The sequence below is a fragment of the Tachyglossus aculeatus genome, chromosome 1 (assembly GCF_015852505.1).
Source record: "Tachyglossus aculeatus isolate mTacAcu1 chromosome 1, mTacAcu1.pri, whole genome shotgun sequence".
NCBI lineage: Eukaryota > Metazoa > Chordata > Mammalia > Monotremata > Tachyglossidae > Tachyglossus > Tachyglossus aculeatus.
This window is the reverse complement of record NC_052066.1, coordinates 62,004,808-62,027,898: the sequence shown is the minus strand read 5'-3', so window position 1 is coordinate 62,027,898 and position 23,091 is coordinate 62,004,808. Positions and strand designations below refer to the sequence as shown.

Genomic DNA, 23,091 nt, shown 5'->3' with positions numbered 1-23,091 from the left:
ATATGGATCAGCCGCTGCTGAGTAGAAAGCAGCGTGGCCTAATGGAAAGCGCAGGGGCCTGGGTTCTGAGTTCTAATCCCAGCTCTGCCCCTTGCCCACTTTGTGACTTTGGGCAGGTCAGTTAACTTCTCTTTGGCTCAATTTCCTCATCTGTAAAAGGGGATTCAATACCTGCTCTCTTTCCTACTTAGACTGTGAGCCCCATGTGGGACAGGGACTGTGCCCGATTTATTTCATATCTTCCCCAGCACTGAGTACAGTGCTTGGTACAGAGTGAGCACTTAATGAATATCACAATTATTATTACTATAGACACATTTGCAGTTCCCTAGATACCCCTTTTATTATTAAAAATGACTGTGTATTATTTTTCTTCCAGTAGTCCATTAAAAATAAAATACAGCCACAACAAAAAAATGTCAGGAAGAAAAAGTGAAAAAGAAAATTAAAGAATGTTTTTAAAATTTCAAAAATCCTTTACAACCCCCCCCCAACAAACTAAGATTTAAAAAACCCACAAAACCTAAAATAAAAAAAAAACAACCACCAAGATTTGGGCATTGGAAAAAGACATGAGACAAGATCTTAAAGAAATCTGTATGTCTGTATGGGACAGGCTCCAGAAATGGTAGGCTGAATGCCATGTGATGAAAAATATTCTGTAATTAATGGTTAACATAAGGTTTTGGGGGGGAATTTCTTATGTGCTTGTGGTTAGTACCCAGTTGAAAAGTGTTAATACAAAAATATAAAAGGCATGGCTTGATGTTTAACTTTTGTGTTTTATTGTTGTTGGCACCAGAAATGCTTATGTCCTATGTTATGTTAATGTACATACTGTAAACAAGACTGCATTAATATTGTTTCCTTACGGTTTTGTTTCAATGAATCTAGGTTTTAAAAAATACATTCACAAACTACCTTAAGTTTAAACACAATGATTCCCTTTTATTTCTTAACTGTACCCCAAAACCCAGAATAAAAAATCATTTAAAGCTGTGTGTTCTGTCACTTGGGAAAAAAAAAACCGCTTGTCAGTTGGCAACATAATTCAAGAAGCTTCTGATTTCATCTGCCACAGCAGCAATATAAAGAGCAGGTGGCAATCTCATTCAGTGATGAGATCTATATCACCATTCCATTTTTAGTTCACCGTTCAACAATTACAGTAGCTGTTAGATTCAATCATAAAGTTTATTGCTGAATCGGTTGCACTGAATTTGAAAATAGACCATTATCCAACAGAACAACTACAGCAGTAAAAATGAGAACAGGAAAATTTCATTGAGTTTTTGCAATTAGATCACCACTAGGACACCTCTGATTACTCAGAGATAATCCTTCATTCAATTCCTTAATTACCTGTTCAGTAAAATGCAAATGACTAAACCACCTTTATAGTACTTAATGTCAGATTGAAACTAGAGTGTTTTCCCCCAAATCACCATTTTGCATTTGCTCTGCATTCCTGATTTGTGTTTTGTTCTCATTAATAGCACATCCAGCTGCTCAATTTTTTATCATTTTAAGCAAATATCAGCAGAATAATGGATTCCACAATCCATTACTATAGCTGCACAGTATCCTGGGAACAAGCCACCACATCGATTTTTTTTTTTTTTTTGGAATGATCAAAGGATAACAATTGGAGCAACTACTGTTTTTGTTTTTTTAATGATTAAATACACCTGAGATTGCCAGTTGAGCTCTCTATATGTCTCCTGGAGGTAACCCTGCTGCGATGAACAGAGAAACAAAAACAAAACAAAACGAGGTAGGTTAAAAACAGGAAGCGCAACACAGATATCGTTATGCAACATCTTAATACCACAGGCAGCCATGCTTGTAGCTATTAAAAGAAGAATTCCCAGACACTCACTTAAATTTCAAATCATCTGAGCAAGAGTTTAGAAGGACACAATTCAATCTGAACTAAATACACAGATATTTCTGCACAGATGTTGTTGACTGTATGTTGGGTAATTTGGAGGAAGGTAAAATGTTTCGTCTCAGAACTTTGGTCCAAACCCTGTCATCCAAGTTCTGTCCTTTCTGAGCCCTCTGACGCCTGTTGGCTCTCAGGTTGGCTTTGGAGCCTAGTACCCCCCATCGCCAACGTGGAGGATGCGGGCATCTCAAAAGCTCTTCTTAGTTGCGTTTTTAAGTCACAGTTTTCTCCTCTAGTGTGTAGCACCCCCAGGACAGAGGCAAGACTGACCAAAGTCCGGACAATCACCGTCTCAGTCCATGGCGGGCAGAAGCTGAGTATACCGAAAGTCCCAGGCGTAATAAAGACCTATGACAGAGAACCTCTTTTACCCGGGTGGCTTTGTGCCTTATTCTACATACTATGGCCCTGTTCGCCATGGCAGCGATTCTTCATTCCTCTGAAACCCATTTGCCATCCCACTCTTTTGCCCTGACCCGCTGCATAATACAACTGTGAGGAGGATAGGCTAAAGACTCTAACTCCAGGGCGATTCAACCAAATGGCACTACTATCCCCATCAACACAAACTGTCACGATAAGGTCCACATCCCAATATGGACCGACAAGACTGACAGAAATGGTAGTTGCTTTTATTAATCTAAGGCTAGAAGTTTAGCCACGTATAATCTATTTCCCAAAAGAGGGGAAAACTAATATTTTTTTTTTCTCTTTTAAAAACTCATTAACTAGTTGCTGTCAAAAAGCAACTTGCATGTTGGTGAAGGCAAAAGATTTTGAAAATTACCCAGCTATACAGTTATGGCCTTCAGCGCAAAGATAAAAGGTACATTTATTGTGCTGTCTCTCGCCATTGGAAAGTGGCAGTTTTACAACATACCGTGTACTTAATGCTAGCAGGCAGACAGAATTAAAGACAGACTCATTTTCTTGACGTTATTTTCTTCTCCAGTCTTACAAGATAAGGGGCAAAGAAAAAAAACCCAAAAAACTCATAACCCACTATTACACAGCTTAATCAGAAGACCTCTCAGGGTTCATAACCCTGGCTTTGAAGTTCGTAGGTTTGTTCTTTGTCCAAAGACAACAAGCACAGCATTCTTAGGGGTCTCCGGGAAATTCGTTTCTCTTTCTCGCTCTCTCTTTCTCAACCAGGCTGCAAGAATGAAGGATGTACTGTATTTGACGGCGGAAGGGGAAAAGCAGTGTATTCCTCGAGCCTTCTGAATCTGCCTCTAGACTGGCTTGAGTCCACATGGGTACTGTTCTTTTAAATTAGAAATAACGCCACGAAGATAAGTGCCAAGTGCTCTTCCGTTACCAGTTCATCATGGAATTTCTGTTGAGGGTCATGAAAAACACTTGGCTACTTCCTCCCGATCGCACGGATGCAAAAAACACCTGTTTGAAATTAAAAAGAAATTAGTTCAACTGCATGCCTTTTTTCTTTTTTCAACCGTCCTTCCACTCTTTCTCTCCTGGGCCTTTGTTATGTGTCAACTTTTCAACCTCAAGTGTGAGTGGTGTGTGTAAGGTGCCGGGAAGTGTACAGTACTTCACAGAAGCATTCCTATCGATCTTGGGCTTGGTACTGTTATCATCTTTAATACTGTTCACCGGACCCAGGAAGGCTTTAGGCCACACTGCAGTGATGACCCTTTAGGTTTTTTTTACATCAAGCCATTTTTTGGGGTTAAGTTTTCCAAGGGAGGCTGGTGCTGCTATCAGGCACCAGATTCCTGGTCGAGGATCCGGGAAGTCATAAGTTCACCTAGGGTCTTGCAAGGCTTCTCTGAACAGGCCAATTATTCATGGTGGCACAGCCCCCTCCCCAATCTGGGGCCGGTAACTCTATCTGCAGTTCACATTTTTGGCTGCTGTGATCGTCTTGATGCTCAAGTCAGGGAGAGATTCATTGTTTCCCCAGTTGGTCTCCTGAGGGTGAATTAGGGTTCTCTGTCAAGCCCGCTAAGCGTGCCGCCATTCTGCGTAGCAAGGGCATGAATGAGCAGCGCGCTTTCACTAAACCTCAACTTCTCATCCCTTTCCCCTCGGCAGAGAGACACAGCCAAATCCCTACTGATTTAATGTCAATCCTTGGGTCTGCTCTGTGCCTTTATCTCTGGAGTACATCTCCCCTTGTTGCTATGTACCTCTCCGTAATTAATATGCATTCTTCTGTAATTTGTTTATATTAATTTCTGTCACCCCATCTAGACTGTAAGCTCTTTGTGGGGTGGGGAACACGTTTACCAACTCTCTTCTACTGTATTCTCCAAAGCACTTGGTATAATGCTCTGCACAAGGTAAGTGCTCAATAAATACCACTGATTTCAAGTTATCTGATCTATTGGCAGCAACCAGCCAGCATCTGGGGTTTGGAAAGATTCCAGTCTTATCTGCCCAAGCTACAGCCGACAGCCACCGCATCAGTGCTAAGGACCAATTATCCCGATCGGGATAATCCTCCTTTATATTGTCTTGAACTTGGCCATTTCCAACTGCTACAACGGTGACTTTTCTGCTCCTCCTTATACTACCTCCGCCCCTTTCTGGCAACTTCTGCAGAAGACCATCGTCACGGACGACTGCTTCTCGGGAAGCTCCACTGAAATGTCTGTAAATGGCTGTCGTCTGAATGATTAGAGCTAAAGGCAGATGCGTGGAGCAACAAGGGGAGATGCGCTCTCCAGCTACAGGCACAGAGCACGCCTGAAAAGTGACACCGAAAAGAATCCAAAAGAGTTTGTCTGCAGTCGACCCTGCTGGGAAACCGGTCTAGTTCTGGCACAGCTCTGCGGTGTGCGTCATACTGAGGGGAGGAGGGGGGTGGTCAGCTCAATACGGGCCTAGGACGCTCTGGATTAGCCTCTGCCGAAAGCGCCCGAGGGATTCTGAGTTGGTTTTAGGGCTGAACTGAGGACTCAAGTCTACTCCACAACAGGCCTGGTTGGCTAGACCGGACATGGCCCTGTAGAGACATTCTAGAGCCCGCTGTTGGGTAGGGACCGTCTCTATATGTTGTCAACTTGTACTTCCCAAGCGCTTAGTACAGTGATCTGCACACAGTAAGCGCTCAATAAAAACGATTGAATGAACGAATGAACCAACCACAGATCTCCAGGATCCTTCAAACTATGTCTGACCCACATCTGGACCTAACTACACATGCCGTGCCAGCTCACCCCAGGTCAGACTGGCCTCTGAGGGGGCTGGGGGGGCAGGTCATGTGGCCAATGGTTATATTCTCTTCCATGACAGGCTTCTCATTAGCCTTTGTGGAGGAGCTGACAGGGTAGTGTTGAAAGCTTCCGTGAGGGTCACCGATTCCCAACTGCGGCCTAGCTTGACAGAGAACAAGAGATATGGGAGATAATCTTAGCACGGGGGCACGGTAGACATGTAGTGGTTTCAAGCTACCCACCCAGAGCACAGCCCCGAAGGTTCAGGAGAAGAGAAAGACCAAACTGCTGAGGCCAAACTCGAGCTGTCGAAAGAGCCTCAGAAGTGTGAGACTGAAAGCACTTCGAGAGTCTCTCAAGATGGCTGGAGTGGGAACTCAGAGGTCTAGCTGTTCCAGAAGAGGGGGATGCGTCCTTTAGTCTTCCTCCCCCTTTGTCTCTTCCTAGCTAAGGGTGTTTGAGCTGGGGTGGAGGGACTGGGAGACGGAAGGTGGTGGGGGAGAAGATGGAGAGCAAGAAAATGTGTCAGTGGGGGGTGCAAATCTGAGTGTCTTGGGTGCCGTTTGGTACAACTTGCTCCAGGTGACAGAAGGCCGTTTTGCCTCTCTACCCTGAAGCATCTGTGGTCACTTCAGAGCCAAGATGAGTCAAATGTCCTTTTTTGATTTCAGTAGGAATCTGTTTAACATTAGGATTGGGTGGAAATCTGACTCAACTAGCACCGGGCAATGCAATGCCCTGAACACTGAACAAAGGATTAGCTTCCTAACTTGTTTTGAGTAGTTTGTGGCATGTGTGTGCGTGCATGTGTATGCGTTTGTGTGTCGGAGAGAGAACTTTCAACTACTCATTTTGAGCAAATCAAACAGTGACAGTTTAGACTGTATAAATGGCTCAGCCCAGATCAGATCAAATTCAGCGTAAAAGAAAATGAAGGTTTCACAGGTACCTGGCGGTCTCTTAAAATGCAAACACTAATGCAAATGTTGAAACGGATTTACCTTATCATTTCTTTCACAAAGAAACTTTAACCTTTGAGCTCGCTTATGCATAAATACTCCATCCAAATGTCCTGTTTCCACTGAACGGATCTCAATAGCTTTCTCTCCCCAGCCCATTATTTGATTGGAATGAATGTAGGCTGTCAAAAGGAATTTCCAAAACTGCATTAAAAACATTAGATGGGCAAAAATTTACAGTATCTGTTCACATCTAAACCACAAAAACGACATATGATTTGAGATAAACGTACAAAGCAGCTCTTACAAGTGTTATTCACAGACTGTTTTGTGGAATCAAATAGTTGTTTCACTTTTCTTGACTTTCGACTCATTTTGGGGGTGTAATTGTTGAAGGAGAAAAGGAAGGGTTAACCTACCCACAGAGGTGGGCATTTCTCCCCACTGAAGCACCACATCTTTAGTTATTCGGCCATAGGTGTTTACATACACCCCCTCATCTTCGTAGCACACAAGCATTTCCATTCCATCCGTTTTAGGCAAGATAACAATAGCATGAGGAGTGATATTGCCCTGAATCTGTAAGAGAAACAAAGAGCGGGTATTCAATTGACTCGGAAAAAGCAAACCAAGAAGAGAGATCCGACTGCATATTGGTTCCAAACTAACGCAATTGTGATTTTTTAAAAATTGGTACGGGTTAAGCACTTACTATGTGCCAAACACTAGACAAAACACTGGGTTAGATACAACATAATCAGATCGAAAATGGTTGGTGTTCTACAAGCGGTTCAAAGGCTAAGCTCCTGAGGATTTGTTGTCTGTCTTCCCCTTCTAGACTGTGAGCCCGTTGTTGGGTAGGGACCGTCTCTATTTGTTGCTGATTTGTACTTCCCAAGCGCTTAGTACAGTGCTCTGCACACAGTAAGTGATCCATAAATATGATTGAATGAATGAATGAATATTACTTAAGCCGTGAGCCCCATGCGCGACAGGAATTTTGTCCAGCCTAATTAACTGGTATCTATCCCAAAGCTTAGAAAAAATGCTTCACACGTTGTAAGTGCTTAACAAATACCATAGTAATAATGATAATAGTCTTATTTTAGGTCAGGACTGGAGTCAGGCATTTGTAAATAAAACTTCCAGGAAACACTCCAGCTCTATAGATAAGAAAGGGAACACAAATTGTGTCATTCCAAATTGATGACTGGCACCTACTCTGACATCCCAGTTAACTGACAAATTTTAAAGCTATCAATAGAATTCACTCTTTCATTCAGTTCACTTGATCGTATTTACTGAGTGCTTCCTGTGTGATCAGCACTTTATTAGGCGCTTCGGAGTGTACACTATACCAATAAGCAGACACATTCCCTGCCCACAATGAGCTTGCATTCTAGAAGGGGAAAAAATGTTAATATAAAGAAATTACAGATGTGCACATAAGTGCTGTGGGCCTGGGAGTGGGTGATACTGGATAGAGTGCAGGTAATGATGTGTGTATGTCTATAATTCTATTTACTTATACTGATGCTACTGATGTCTGTTTACTTGTTTTGATTCCTGTCTCCCCGCTTCTGGACTGTGAGCCCATTGTGGGCAGGGATTGCCTCTATTTGTTGCTGAATTGTACTTTCCAAGTACTTAGTACAGTGCTCTACACACAGTAAGCGCTCAATAAATACAACTGAATGAATGAATGAATGACTGGAACACCTGGCTTCCAATTCTAGCTCTGCCACTTGCCTGCTGTGTGACCATGGGCAAGTCACTTAACTTCTCGGTTTCTTGGTTTCCTCAACTGTAAAATGAGGATTAAATACTTTTTGTCCCTTCCCCTTACACTGTGAGCCACAGGTCTGTTTATCATGGATCTACCCCAGTGTGTGGCATGTGGTAAGAGCTTGGCACAGAGATGGAAAATACCACAGATGCATTCGTTCAATCGTATTTATTGAGCGCTCACTGTTTGCAGAGTGTACTGTGCCATATAAATACCATAGACGGGAAGCAGTGTGACCTAGTGAAAAGAGCATGGGACTGGGACTCAGAAGATATGAGTTCTAATTCCACCCCACCACTTGTCTGCAGTGTGACCTTGGGCGAGTCAGTTCACTTCTCTGTGTCTCAATTACTTCAACTATACAATGGGGGATTAAGATCGTGAGCACTGTCTGGGACACGGACTGGGCCCAATCTGATTAGCTCGTACTTACCCCAGCAGTTAGTACAGTGCTTGGCACATAGTAAGCACTTAAATACCTTCAAAAATATCACGGTTATTATTTTTGAGTCAGGTGGCGAAAGAGGCTTCCCTCTCCGGTACTAATGTGTGAATGCCTATGTGTGGCTGATCATCCCTGCCCAGTCCAAAATGAACTGCACACAGTTGATTAGCTGGTGCCCAAATCAGCGCTTATATTCCGGGCACACAGTAAGTGCTAAACAAATACCATTTCAAAAAAAATGCTGCATACAGAGCCCTTCATCATTGTCAGGGGCGGAGCAAAAGACATGGGAAGGAAAAAATGAAGACAAGATGTAATTGGTTCCCCACCTCAGGTCACGAAGATGCTACCCCTGTCTTTCCAACCTCATCCTTTCCCCTCACCCCTGCTCCAAAGCACTTTATAGATAATATGTTCTTTGGGGACTTGTTTGACACAAGGCCTACTGAGATTTTCCCCAGGCAGCTGACTTCTTTGTCTTCAAAAAATCTGTAACTAAAATTCTGAAACTGGACACATTTTATGTGTGAATACCCCCTTCTCCTACTATATGCATACATTAGCTCCACTGTCTATATGCATACATTAGCTCCACTGTCTGTACTGGAGTGCTAGAGAAGTTCTGAACTCTGTTCAGGATGCATGGCTCTCTCTGACAGATTACAATCAAAGGACTGCATGCAACCTTTCTCTAAAAAATCCCATTGAAAAAATGGTATTTTTCAAGCACGTATGTGCTGAGTGCTGGGGTAGATATGAGATAATCAGCTTGAAACCTAGTCTCTGTCTCCCCATGGGGATCAGAGTTTAAAATGGCGTTTTCATACCTGTTTGCCTTCCGATTTTGACTCTGAGCCCTATGTGGGACAGGGACTCTGTCCAGTCTGATTAACTGTACCTTCCCCAGCTCTTTGAACAGTGTTTGACACATGCTTAATGAATACCATAATAATAATAACTGAATCCCCATTTTGCAGGTGAGGAAACTAGGGTCAAGAGACATGCCCACAGTCACACAGGTGGGCGGTGGCAGAGCTGGGATTAGAACTGGGATCTCCTGAGTCCCCAGATGAAATTTATTCCTTTAGGAAACACTCATTCATTTAACTGTATTTATTGAGCGCTTACTGTGTGCAGAGCACTGTACTAAGCGCTTGGGAAGTACAAGTTGGCAACATTTAGAGATGGTCCCTACCCAACAACGGGCAACCAGTCTAGAAGGGGGAGACAGACAACAAAACAAAACATGTGGACAGGTGTCAAGTCGTCAGAATAAATATAATTAAAGCTAAATGCACATCATTAACAAAATAAATAGGATAGTAAATATGTACAAGTAAATATGTCTTTCTGACCCTTTCAAACCCTGCAAGAAGGCATCCCAGAAGTAACGTAGGAATATTAGTGATTTCCCTATCAAAGCAAGTAACAATTACTTAACCTAATGATAGCCCAGTCCCCAATTTTTTTCCAATCACTTAAAAAAGGAGAGCCTGATATATCTTTGTTGGGAAAAAGAATTAACCAGCTACTTCTATCTACATTAAAACAAAACAAAAACAAACACAATTTATCTGGGACTTGAAAGAAGCAGCCCTCTAAAAATACCCACCATTTTATATAATGTGCCATCTAACATTCAACGGTCAAGATTAACCAGTAATGAACTGGAGTTTGTGTCCTGATTTTACTGTAACTACTTTCATATTTTTTGCCAACATGTTTGCTTAGTTAATGGATAGCAAGTATACCAGTTCAGGAGCCAGACAAATTTAGAATGGCTTGCTGTAAGAATTTGATAAAGTCAAATGGTAAAAATTACGTTTGGCTTCCAATTATTCTTTGACATTCAAGAACATTCTGTTTCTCTGAACTTACATGAGACGGGATGTAGATGTCATAAGAGTTTCCTGAATCTACATCAATCACATGGAATCCAGTGTGTGATCCAAAAATCACCTTTAATCTTTGCCCTTCTTCAACTGTGAGATCAACAAGCAGTGGTTTGTGTTGGAGATCTGCAAAAGACTTTAAAGATTCCTTCAATCAGTCTTCACGTTACCGTGGGCTAATGCCAGAATCAGCCCTGGACAAATTAACTTCAAATGGAAGAATTGGGTAAGTTTTAACTTTCACTCATTCATTCATTCATTCAATTGTATTTATTGAGCCCTTACTGCATGCAGAGCACTCGGGAGAGTACAATATAACAATAAGCAAGCATTTCTCATTTACCCACCCTGTTTGTCTTCCCTCTGCATCGCCTATGCACTTGGGTCTGTAGCCCTTAAGCACTTTGATACCCATTCCTATCCCAGCCCGACCCCCTCAACTCTTACATACCTATCCTTATACTCTTCTGTTACCCCTATGTAGTATATTTTAGTGTCAGTCTCCCTCACTAGACTATAAACTCCTTGAGAGATCCTATCAACTCTACCAATTATAAATTCTATAATCTTGTAAGCTCCCAAGTGTGTAGGACAATGCTCTACACACAGTAAGTGCACAACAAATAACAATGATTATGGTACTTGTTAACACTTACTAGATGACAGGCACTGTACTAAGCGCTGGGCTGGATACATGCTAATCGGGTTGGACACAGTCCCTGTCCTAGGTGGGGCTCACAGTCTCAATCCCCATTTTACAGATGAGGTAATTGAGGCATAGAGAAGTGAAGTGAGTTGCCCAAGGTCACACAGCAGACAAGCAGTGGAGCCAGGATTAGAACCCATGACTTGCTGATTCTCAGGCCCATGCTCTAGCCATGACGTGAACTCATTGTGGGCAGGGAATCAATATATCAATCAATCGTATTTATTGAGCGCTTACTGTGTGCACAGCACTGTACTAAGCGCTTGGGAAGTACAAGTTGGTAACATATAGAGACAGTCCCTACCCAACAGTGGGCTCACAGTATAAAAGGGCAGGGAGTCTAAAATGGGGGGGGGGGGGGGAGAATCTGTTTGTTGTTTTATTGTACTCTCCTAATTGCTCAGTAGAGTGCTCTGCCCACAGTAAGCGCTCAATAAATACGACTGAATGAATGTATGACCAATGGGCCAGTTCCCCCCTCCCATCACATTTTTTTTATGGTATCTGTTAAGCACTTACTCTGGCTCAAACACAGTTCTAAGCACTAGGGTAGGTGCAAATTAATCATGTCCAACACAGACCCTGTCCCATGTGGAGCTCACAGTCTAAGGGGGGAGAACAGGTACTTAATCCCCATTTTACAGTTGAGGAAACTGAGGCACAGGGAAGTTAACTGACTTTCCTAAAGTCACACATCAAGCAATGGGAAAAGCTCAAATTAGAACCCAGTTCCCCTGACTCCTAGGCCTGTGCTCTTTCCACTTGACCATGCTGCTTCTCATTGGGAGCTCATGCCCATCTTACATTTTTATTGCAGGAGAGGTGCATGCAATCCTCCATGGGTTGGATTTGAGGGGTGCGGGGGTTGAACTTGGTGCAGAGGGGGCTGGATTGGTGATGGTGGGGACGTCAGATTTGGGGTGGGGGACTGGATTGGGTGGGAGTGTTGGGCTCCGGGCAGGGGGCTGGATTGTTGGGAGGGTAGAACTTGTAGCGGGAAGGTTGGATTGTGGAGAGTGGACTCCAGGTGGGAATGGGGATGCTGGGTTGGTTTGGGGGTTGCTCTTCCATCTGCTGACTCTTCCTAGCCTTTCCCGCCCCCAAAATGTCACTTCCCTTTCCCGTCAAGCCCTAGCTTTGGCTCTGTGGCTGGCTCTGCCACTTTTCTGTGATTTTGGGCAAGTCACTTAACTTCTCCATGCCTCAGTTCCCTCATCAGTAAAATGGGGATTAAGACTGTGAGCTCCATGCGGGACAGGAACTCTGTCTAACCTGATTGCCTTGTATTTACCCCAGCACTTAGAACAGTGCTTGGCACACAATAAGCACTTAACAAATACCCTATTATTATTCTTCATCAGGCCGTACTGAGGGACCATACATTCCCCTTCTGCATTTCCCAGGCAAGTTGACGTCTGTAACTCCCAAACTGGAAGCAGTGGGTGGGAATGAGATTTTGAGTGGCAAAGCGTCTGCCCGCGGAGATCTCTCTGGAGAGCTCCACTCTCCTTGCCTAAGATGATTCATCTTTAGGCGCTCTTTGATGATTCCTTATATAAATACGCTCCACACATTTCTCCCAGTTAACATAAGGTTATGGAGGGCGGCCCGTCTCCACCGATGACTGTCGCTGTGTGCCCATTCCCAAATAACCACTTGTGCTGAGGGAACAGTTTAGATGGCGTGACTCAGCAGGGAACGGTGCCTGCATTATATGCCCAAGGCAGCAACTTCTGCCACTCTGCACAAGTGGCCTGGGTGACTGAGAAAGAGCAATACAGCGGGAAGCCAGGGGAATCAAAGAGGCAGGAGACAGAACCAATGTGAGCCGATGTTTGGATGGAGATGAAAGAAAGACCGAAAAAAAAAATAAAAAAACAAGCACATTTCCAAGAAAGCAAAATCATCATTAGCTATCCCCAAGTTGGAATTAATTTGAAGTCACGGAAACAAAGGATTCTTGGATTACTCCACAGCTTGGAGTAAACTCACTGAGGGTGGGGAATGTGTTTACCAACTCTGTTACCTCGTACTCTCCCAAGTACTTAGTACAGTGCTCTGCACACAATAAGTTCTCAAATATCACTGATGGATAAGATGAGAGAAAGGCTTAGTGAAACTCTGAGTCTTGAAGGGACAGATTGAATTCTAGGGAACCACTATTGCTGAGGTTTCTGTTCTCCCTAACCCTGAATGTGAGATGGCATGGGGCAGGATTGAAAAAAAAGAGTGTCATCTTACTGGTTGACCACAACAAATGACCTATTTAGATTATAAACTACCCAAAGGTCAGGGCAGGACCTGCCTTGTTTGTCTCAAAGTAATATATGTGCTGTTTTAACTGTGAGGAGTCTTCAGTGAGAAAGAGGTTTAGGGAACCAAAAAGACTGTGATTAGATGTAATTTACCATATTTTCTAACAGTGCGTATGTGCCTATCATAATTAGCAATTCAGCTGAAACATGACTTACATCTTATAAATAGGCATTATACAGGATACAGATGTACCTGGATGGAGGTGATGAGATATGCAATCATCGTGGATGACAGTACTTTAAAACAAAATCAGTTTATTTTAAGGACTGGTTTTGCAACCACACACAATCACACACCTACCTTAAAGGCCATAAACTTGTGATATGGTTTAGGAGCCCAAGCATATATTTCTACAGCGTTCTTTAAAGCAATCACCAAGAACTTGATCCTTTCATATTTCACTAAAGAGTAGAAAAGCACATTTTAAGTACATTTATCATATATTACAGAGGATGATTGCCTGAGTTCCTAGGGAAACACATGTGGCGAAGGCAAAGTGAATGAAGTCAGCATACTGATCCTCTCATTACAGTCCAGTAAACAATCCCAAAACTCCCTGCTCTGATTTTCGACCTACAGCACACCTAGGGCATTGAGATACACTGCTTATTGTGTTTTTTCCTGAAGCTGTTGCTACTAATGGACTTCCTTCCTGCCTTCAGCCGATCTCAAAAAAGAATTGTTTTCAGGATGATGGTTTGTATCACAACAACCATACTCTCTTTCGACCCCCTATAGTGCCGGCTCCATGTGGAGAAAGAAGACTTCCAGGAAGAAGAGGAGATTTTTGCTAGGAATAACAATGACAGTTTTCACTAGAAACAAAGAGGCAAGTAGATAAAGTGAAAGGAAAAATAGACGGAGGGTTTCACCCAGCAAGTGGTAAACGTGCTTATTAAAAGCACATCTCCTCCAAGAGGCCTTTCCCAACTAAGCCCTCTTCTCCCACTCCCTTTCGTGAGCCCCTTGCAATTGGATTTGCACCCTTTATTGGCCCCACTCTCGGCCCACAGCACTTATGTACGACTCTGTTAATATATTTATATTAATGTCTGTCTCCCCCTCTAGACTGTGAGCTCTGAATGGGCAGGGAAAGTGTCTATCAACTCTGCTCTATTATACTCTCCCAAGTGCTTAGTACAGTGCTCTGCATACAGTAAGCGCTCAATAAGCAAGCCACGAGAAGCAGCGTGGCTCAGTGGAAACAGCCCGGGCTTTGGAGTCAGAGGTCATGGGTTCAAATCCCAATTCTGCCAATTGTCAGCTGTGTGACTTTGGGCAAGTCACTTAACTTTTCTGTGTTTCAGTTACCTCATCTGTAAAATGGGGATGAAGACTGTGAGCCCCCTGTGGGACAACCTGATCACCTTGTAACCTCCCCAGCACTTAGAACAGTGCATTGCACATAGTAAGTGTTTAATAAATGCCATTATTATTATTATTATTATTATTATTATTAAGTATGACTGATTGATTTGTAATCACAGAAAGGTGAACATACTGAAAATACTGTAACGTTCAACGTTCGGATACATTCATAGACATAATGCTTTCATAAGACTGTGAGCCCATTGTTGGGTAGGGATTGTCTCTATCTGTTGCCGAATTGTACTTTCCAAGTGCTTAGTACAGTACTCTGCACCCAGGAAGCGCTCAATAAATATGATTGAATGAATGAATAATGTTGACCTGAAGGAAAATTAGGGATATGGGGGGAAAAATTATGGATGTTAGAAAGTACATGCATAATTATTAAGATAAGAAGGGAAACCATTCAGTCATTCATTCAATCATATTTACCGAGCACTTACTGTGTAAAGAGCACTGTACTAAGCTCTTGGAAAGTACAATTCAGCAACAAAGAGAGACAATCCCTGCCCACAATGGACTCACAGTCTAGAATCCACCATGTGGTTCCTCCAAGCATTCTGTTCAATCAATCAATTGATCAATCATATTTATTGAGTGCTTACTGTGTACAGAGCACTGTACTGAGTACTGAGTTCTTGGGAGAGTCCAATGGAACAGTGGTGATATACAAATTCCCTTTCTGTGAGCAGCTTATAGCCTAGAAGGGGAGTTGCGCAGTTGCAGACAGAACATGAGATGGATGGACCATTGATCAGCACTTAGAACAGTGCTTTGCACATAGTAAGCACTTAACAAATACCATCATCATCATTGATTTGGGTAACAGACATTTCTAATATTCTTATGATGACTCCTATTCACCTTCATAGATGACAATAGTCCTAAATCTCGGTATTAAATTTTGAAATGGAAATCAGGGAGTCGGAAGTCATTCTGTTTTTGGATGGCTCTGAGGAGTTTTGCCAAACTTTGGAATTGTTCTTGGGTAAAGAAAATGCTATAAACAGTGTTTGGTGAAGAACCACCCTGGTCTTACTTGGCAGGGGGGGGTCAAGACCTTCAGTGAAGCCTGCCAGCTGGGGGACGGGAGGAGGGGGAGAGGGTAACTTAAAGATCTAGAGTTTTGTCTTGAATCACTCAGATGCTGCCACTTTCTCCCTACCTCACCTTGCCCAGTTGGACCTTGGAAAGCAGCACTCCTCTGGCACGTGCATCTCTGGAGATACACTACAGCACGGGTTGGTGGGGGTAAATGGGATGTCTGGAAGTTGGACTTGTGAAAGCCTCCACTCTCTCCCCATTATCTTACATGACAGCATCATCATCATCAATCGTATTTATTGAGCGCTTACTGTGTGCAGAGCACTGTACTAAGTGCTTGGGAAGGACAGCAATGCTCTGAAGTCTTGCTCTCCCAAAGGGGACCCCAGAATATGGTGCCCAGGGCGATTACTCCTAACTCCCTACCCTAGGGACAGCCCTGGGAGGCATCTTGATGAAGAGCCGCCCTGGGAGGCATCTTGATGAAGAGCCATCAGTGATGCTGAGGCCTTCTTCACAGTTTAGGTACAACTGATTGGATTGCACAATATCATTCTTTGGAGTTCAGGAATGAGCATGGGGGAGATATTGGGGACAGAGTTGATGATGATGATGGCATTTGTTAAGCACTTACTATGTGCAAAGCACTGTTCTAAGCACTGGGGAGGATACAAGGTGATCAGGTTGTCCCACATGGGGCTCACAGTCTTAATCCCCATTTTACAGATGAGGTAACACAGGCACAGAGACGTTAAGTGACTTGCCCAAGGTCACACAGCTGACAATTGGTGGAGCCGGGATTTGAACCCATGGCCTCTCACTCCCAAGCCCGTGCTCTTTCCATTAAGCCATGCTGGGAATCTGAGTTCTGAGGGGGTGGGCACTGAAGGGGTAAGGGAGGAAAGGAATGGAAGATCTAGGAGTAGAATGAAATAAAATAATAAGAAAAAAACAAAGAGAGAGAGAGAGGAAAGAAGGGAAGGAGGAGTGTGGGGAAGGAAGTAAAAAGAGGAAAAGAAAAGTGCAGGGAATGGAAAGGAGGGCAGAGAGATGCTTTAGTAATTATGGTATTTCTTGAGCGCTTACTCTGTGCCAGGCACTGTATTAAGTGCTTAGGCGGATACGCATAAATTGGGTTGGACACAGTCCCTCTCCTACATGGGGCCCACAGTCAGGATCCCCACTTTGCAGATGAGGTCACTGAGTCACAGAGAAGTGAAGTGACTTGCTCTAGGTCACAAAGCAGGAAAGAGGTAGAGCTGGAATTAGAACCCGTGACCTTCTAATTCCCAGGTCCATGTTCTATCCACTACGCCATCCTGCTTCTTTGGACTGTATCGTGTACTTCTATAGTACTCTTCCAAATGTCTAGTCCTGTACTCTGAGAAGCCGCCCGGTGTGGGCAGGGCTGTCTCTATTGCTGAATTGTACTTTCCAAGCACTTAGTACAACGCTCTGCACACAGTAAGCGCTCAATAAATATGACAATGAATTGAATGAAAGCAACATGGTTTAGTGGAGAGATCACGGGCATGCAAGTCGGAAGGACGTGGGTTCTATCCCAGCTCTGCCACACTTCTGCTGTATGACCTTAGGCAAGTCAGTTACCTTCTCTGGGCCACTTACCTTCTCTGGACCTCAGTTACCTCATCTGTATAATGAGGATTAAGAGTGTGAGCCCCATGTAGGCCAGGGACTGTGTCCAACCTGATTAACTTCTAACCCAGCACTTAGTTGTACAGTGTTTGACATACAGTAAGAGCTTAACAAGTACCAAAATTATTATTATTATTATTATTTAGAAGGCTCTCTTCTATCTAACCCAGCACTTAGTTGAACAGTGTTTGACATACAGTAAGAGCTTAACAAGCACCAAAATTATTATTATTATTACTCAGAAGGCTCTCTTCTAACCCAGCACTTAGTTGTACAGTGTTTGACATATAGTAAGAGCTTAACAAGTACCAAAATTATTATCATTATTACTTAGAAGGCTCTCTTCTAACCCAGCACTTAGTTGTACAGTGTTTGACATATAGTAAGAGCTTAACAAGTACCAAAATTATTATTATTATTACTTAGAAGGCTCTCAATGTGGATAGGCACTCAATGAATTAACTTACTCTACCATACTATTGCCATTTTGACCTCTGCCTTCTTCTTCTCTTTTTTTCCCCCTCCTTTCATTCATTCAATCGTATTTATTGAGTGCTTACTGTGTGCAGAGCACTGTACTAAGCGCTTGGGAAGTACAGATTGGCAACATATAGAGACGGTCCCTACCCGACAACGGGCTCACAGTCTAGAACAGTCTCTCCTTCTCTTCTTTTTCCCCCCTCCTTCTCCTCTGCTGAGTTTGTCCTTCCTAAATTGAGGGACCAGGCGGGCCAGGAGCTGCATTTGCCTCTGGCCCAGCGTTGGCGAAGACAAGCCATGTGGAATGGCTCTGCCCTCTCCCTGCCCAGAAACAGCCACCCGTCACCATCCCCAATAACCAGTAGCAGCGACGCTAAGGCCGGTACAACCCAGACACAACCCCAACACTCCCATAGGGCAGCCGCTGGAAAAGCAGTGTGGCTTAATGGATAGAGCACGGCCTGAAAGTCAGGGGACGAGTGTTCTGATCCCACCCCTACCACATGATTATGATGATAATGATGATGATGGTATTTGTTAAGCGCTTACTATGTGCCAAGGACTGTTCTAAGCACTGGGGTAGATATAAGGCAATCAGGTTGTCCCACTTAATCCCCATTTTACAGGTGAGGGAACTGAGGCACAGAGAAGTTACATGACTTACCCAAAGTCACACAGCTGATAAGTGGTGGAGCCGGGATTAGAACCCACGACCTCTGACTCCCAAGCCCGGGCTTTTTCCACTAAGCCACACTGAGCCATGTGAGTCCTACTAAGAAGGATCTGGGTTCTAATCCCTGCTCTGCCACTTGTCTGCTGCGTGTCCTTGGGCAAGTCACTTCTCTTCTCTGGGCCTCAGTTACCTCAGCTACAAATTGAGCGCTCCATATGGGAAAGGGACTGTGTCCAACCCGATTTGCTTGTAGTCACCCTAGCACTTAGTACTGTGCCTGGCAGATAGTAAGTGCTTAACAAATCTACTCTGGGTCTCAGTAACCTCAGCTTTAAAATGGTGATTAAGTCTCTGAGCCCCATGTGGGACAGGGACTGTATCTAACCCAATTTGCTTGTATCCACCCCAGAGCCTATTCATTCAATCATATTTATTGAGCACTTACTGAGTGCAGAGCACTGTACTAAGCACGTGGAAAGTACAATTTGGCAACAAATAGAGACAATCCCTACCCAACGGGCTCACAGTCAAGAAGCCGGGAGACAGACAACAAAACAAAACCAGACAAGTGGACAGGCATCAATAGCATGGCCAGGCATCTGTAGCATGGACAGCTTAGTTCACTGCCTGGCACAGAGTAAGTGTTTAACAAATGCCACAGTTATTATTCTTATCACACAAGATAATCCCAGACTGAGCCCCTTCCTTTCCCCCTCGTCCCCCTCTCCATCCCCCCCATCTTAACTCCTTCCCTTCCCCACAGCACCTGTATATATGTATATATGTTTGTACATATTTATTACTCTATTTACTTATTTATTTATTTTACTTGTACATATCTATCCTATTTATTTTATTTTGTTAGTATGTTTGGTTTTGTTCTCTGTCTCCCCCTTTTAGACTGTGAGCCCACTGTTGGGTAGGGACTGTCTCTATATGTTGCCAATTTGTACTTCCCAAGCGCTTAGTACAGTGCCTTGCACATAGTAAGCGCTCAATAAATACGATTGATGATGATGATGATAATCAGGGGCTCAGGGGATATGGATGGCTTGTTCTGGAAGGTTGGGGGGAACAGAGGCAGCCCCTTACCTGACCATATAGGCCAGTGCAGACAACTGGAATGCCTCAGGTCCTGGGGCCGGCGCCTATGGGTAGGGCAAAAAGTGGAGCCAAACAAATATAGGCTGACTGGCCAGCATTCATTCAATCGTATTTATTGAGCGCTTACTGTGTGCAGAGCACTGTACTAAGCGCTTGGGAAGTACAAGTTGGCAACATACAGAGATGGCCCCTAACCAACAACGGGCTCACAGTCTAGAACAGCACCACCCCAGTCCACGCCTAACTCCAAAAGACGGGATGGACTAGCTTCAACTGCCCCCTCTGCCCAAAATGCCATGGGCGTGGAGCTAATCACCTCTTTGGCTGACACAGAGTCAAAGCCAATGCTTGGATTATTCACACAATAGACATATTTCTTATTTTCTTTCTGAAGGGATTGGGCTTTGCGTGAACAGCTGTGAAGAGAAGCAATGGCGTTGATCCTATACTACTACTACTAATAATGATGGCATTTGTTAAGCGCTTACTATGTGCAAAGCACTGTTCTAAGGGCTTGGGGGATACAAGGTAATCAGGTTGTCCCACGTGGGGCTCACAGTCTTAAATCCCCATTTTACAGATGAGGGAACTGAGGCCCAGAGATTTAAGTAGCTTGCCCAAGGTCACACAGCTGACAAGTGGCGGAGCCGGAATTCGAGCCCATGACCTCTGACTCCCAAGCCCGGGCTCTTTCCACTGAGCCATGCTGGGCCTGTGCTTTGCACACAGCAAGAGCTCAATAAATACAATTGAATGAATTTTTGCCCAGGTGTGACAGTGTTGGTTTTCATGGATATCTGTAGCAGGGATTAGGGCTGGTTTGGGGGAGAAGAAAATGATAAACTGGTAAAGCATAATGCAAACTTCATGGGGAAACAAAATCTTTGAGAGGCTAATAATCCAGAAAACAATCTTCATTGTTAAGGCAAAGTACAGAATATGTGGAAGTTTGATCGTCTTTTCAACTGAACTGAGGATGGGGATTTTTATGTAAATAAGTGAAATCACAGATACACTACGGTTGATATAAATGCTTTATGTAAACAATAGGAAGCCTCCTGGTAATAAAAACGATAAGCAGGAAAGGAAATTTTGGGAGGCACGACAATTTCATTCAGAGGAGAAATTTTCGAAAATCTATTTTAATTAACAGTTAAAGATTTTTTTAACTATTCATCTTAATAGCACTTCCATCGGACAAACATTTCCTTCACAACTGAGCCTCGGAGCCTTGTTTCAAGAGCAGGATTAAACACATAAAATAGAATGTTAATTTTACTGGCAGCAACTTTTGGTATAAATCAGGTAGGAGGATAAAATTATTGAAACTAGCATCTCTCCTACTCTTGTCTACATCAACTGAGATCACGTACAGCAAGAGATCTGTCGCTGGAAGATACATTGAGTGCTTACTGTGTGCAGAGCACTGTATTAAGTGCTTAGTACATACATGCCTGTTTATTTGTTTTCATGTGTAAATATAATAATTACGATAGCATTTGTTAAATGCTTACTATGTGCAAAGCACTGTTTTAAGCGCTGGGGGGCATACAAGGTGATCATGTTGTCCTATGTGGGGCTCACAGTCTTAATCCCCACTTTACAGATGAGGTAACTGAGGCTCAGAGAAGTTAAGTGACTTGCCCAAGGTCACACAGCAGACATGCGGTGGAGCCAAGATTAGAACCCATGACCTCTGACTCCCAAGCCCATGCTCATTCCATTGAGCCATGCTGCTTCTATAATTCTATTTATTTATATTGACGCTATTGATGCCTGTTTACTTGTTTTGATGTCTGTCTCCCCACTTCTAGATTGTGGGCCCAGTGTGTGCAGGGATTGTCTCTTTTAATTGCTGAATTGTAGTTTCCAAGCGCTTAGTGCAGTGCTCTGCACACATTAAAAGCACTCAATAAATACGATCGAATGAATGAATGAATAAAATCTACATCTTCCCTTGTTTTTTTGGCTTGGACAGGGAAAATACTAGGGGTGCCAATCACTAGTCTGGGTAAGTGTTTTGTTTTGTTTGGCAAAAAAGACCATTTTTGATCTAAGAAGTGTTTGGGATGATAACTTCTCCTGCATCTCCCATCTTCCCCACTTCTCCCTCCCTCCCTCTCATTCATTCATTCATATTTACTGAGTGCTTACTGTGTGCAAAGCACTGTACTAAGCACCTGGGAGAGTACAATATAACATCGACACATTCCCTGCCCACAACGAGCTCACAGTCTAGAGAGCTCTCCAGTTTTAGTTGCTGCATCAGGAAAGGGAGAAGCAAGGAATGGCTGGAGTTGCCACCTGGGTTCACCCCAAGTTTGGGACCCCTCTTTTTTGTGGGATTTGTTAGCACTTACAATGTGCCAGGCACTGTACTACGCACTGGGGTAGATTCAAGATAATCTGGTTGGACAGTCCCTGTCCCACAGGGGGCTCAAAGTCTTAATCCCCATTTTACAGATGAGGGAACTGAAGCACAGGGATGTTAGGTGACTGGTGCAAGGTCACACTCTTTATTTGGTCTTATTTGGCCTCTCACTCAGTTCACAGCTGAGAGATGGTAGAGAAGGAGACTGCAGATGCTCTGAGGATTTATGCTCCTCATTCTGTAACAGCAGGATGAGGAAACTATATTCATTCTCCTGAGGAAATGGCATGGCTAGCAAATATCTCATTAGTGGCACCCTAAGCCCCCACAGGCTACCACTTAGGCTGGTCAACAGGTCCTCCCTATAGTACACAGGGATACTAGAGTATACTATACTATACTACTATACTATAGTATAATCTGACTCTGCCCATTCAAGGTGGTGAAACGGAAGCTCAGTGCTTTATCTCTACCTATAAAATGAACCCAAAGCAGAGGGCTCCTTTATTTCCACTGCCAGTCTCTGAGTGAGAAAAACATAAGGTCACCGAATTATTCTCCATCTTGTTGTCGAGCTAGCGCTACCCTCTCAGGAGAAGGAAGTCAATCTCGATTCATCTTAAAAGATCATAAAGACTCAATAGTTTGGAAGGACGGGAAATAGTTTTCACACTAAACTGTAAAAGAATTAGATCTGGAGACAATCTGGGTTGATTTCCATTTCAGTTCAACACCGTCGTGGTGCCAGTTTCTCGGGGAAATCTCAAGGCACATTTACCACTGGGAAAACATAGCTGACCTGACCAGATACACAATTCTGTGGCCAGTGACTTACCAACTTTGTAATGTATGCAACCTTCCAGATCCCCAACAGTGATCCAACCTTGTTTCTTTTCCACTTCGGGATCATTGTGTAATATCCTATTTCTTAACCACGAAAGGTAGTAAACTCGTAGCTTATTCTTCTTTCCTATTGAAAAAGAAAGCTTCATTATCAGGTGTCCTCAGGCCGTTTTTCTCCTTTTTCTGTCGTTGTTTTCCAGGCCCACATTCTTATAACAACCGACAATGTACCATCACTCAGTTTCTTTACTTTAGAGCTCACATGGTCAAACTCCTCTTGAGGCAGACTGGCTGATTAATCTTGGCATTCTGGCGATC

The 23,091-nt window shown here is 43.5% G+C and overlaps 1 protein-coding gene across 8 annotated transcripts in view; it reads right to left on the bottom strand.

The window, feature by feature from the left end:
* Positions 1–762: 762 nt before the first annotated feature.
* TNIK (TRAF2 and NCK interacting kinase) overlaps positions 763–23,091 on the bottom strand; it is a 560,172-nt gene continuing 537,843 nt past the window's right edge. For 6 of the 8 annotated variants that reach the window (XM_038749188.1, XM_038749204.1, XM_038749246.1 and 3 more), the window contains 6 exons: positions 22,766–22,900; positions 13,535–13,635; positions 10,199–10,348; positions 6,509–6,668; positions 6,132–6,271; positions 763–3,349 (listed from right to left, as the gene is read on the bottom strand). In XM_038749188.1, the coding sequence (XP_038605116.1) occupies positions 3,266–3,349; positions 6,132–6,271; positions 6,509–6,668; positions 10,199–10,348; positions 13,535–13,635; positions 22,766–22,900 (770 nt within the window). In that variant the 3' untranslated portion in view covers positions 763–3,265. Of the gene's footprint in view, positions 3,350–6,131; positions 6,294–6,508; positions 6,669–10,198; positions 10,349–13,534; positions 13,636–22,765; positions 22,901–23,091 lie in introns of those variants that run through there. The other 2 variants (XM_038749236.1, XM_038749228.1) reach the window with 2 other exon arrangements.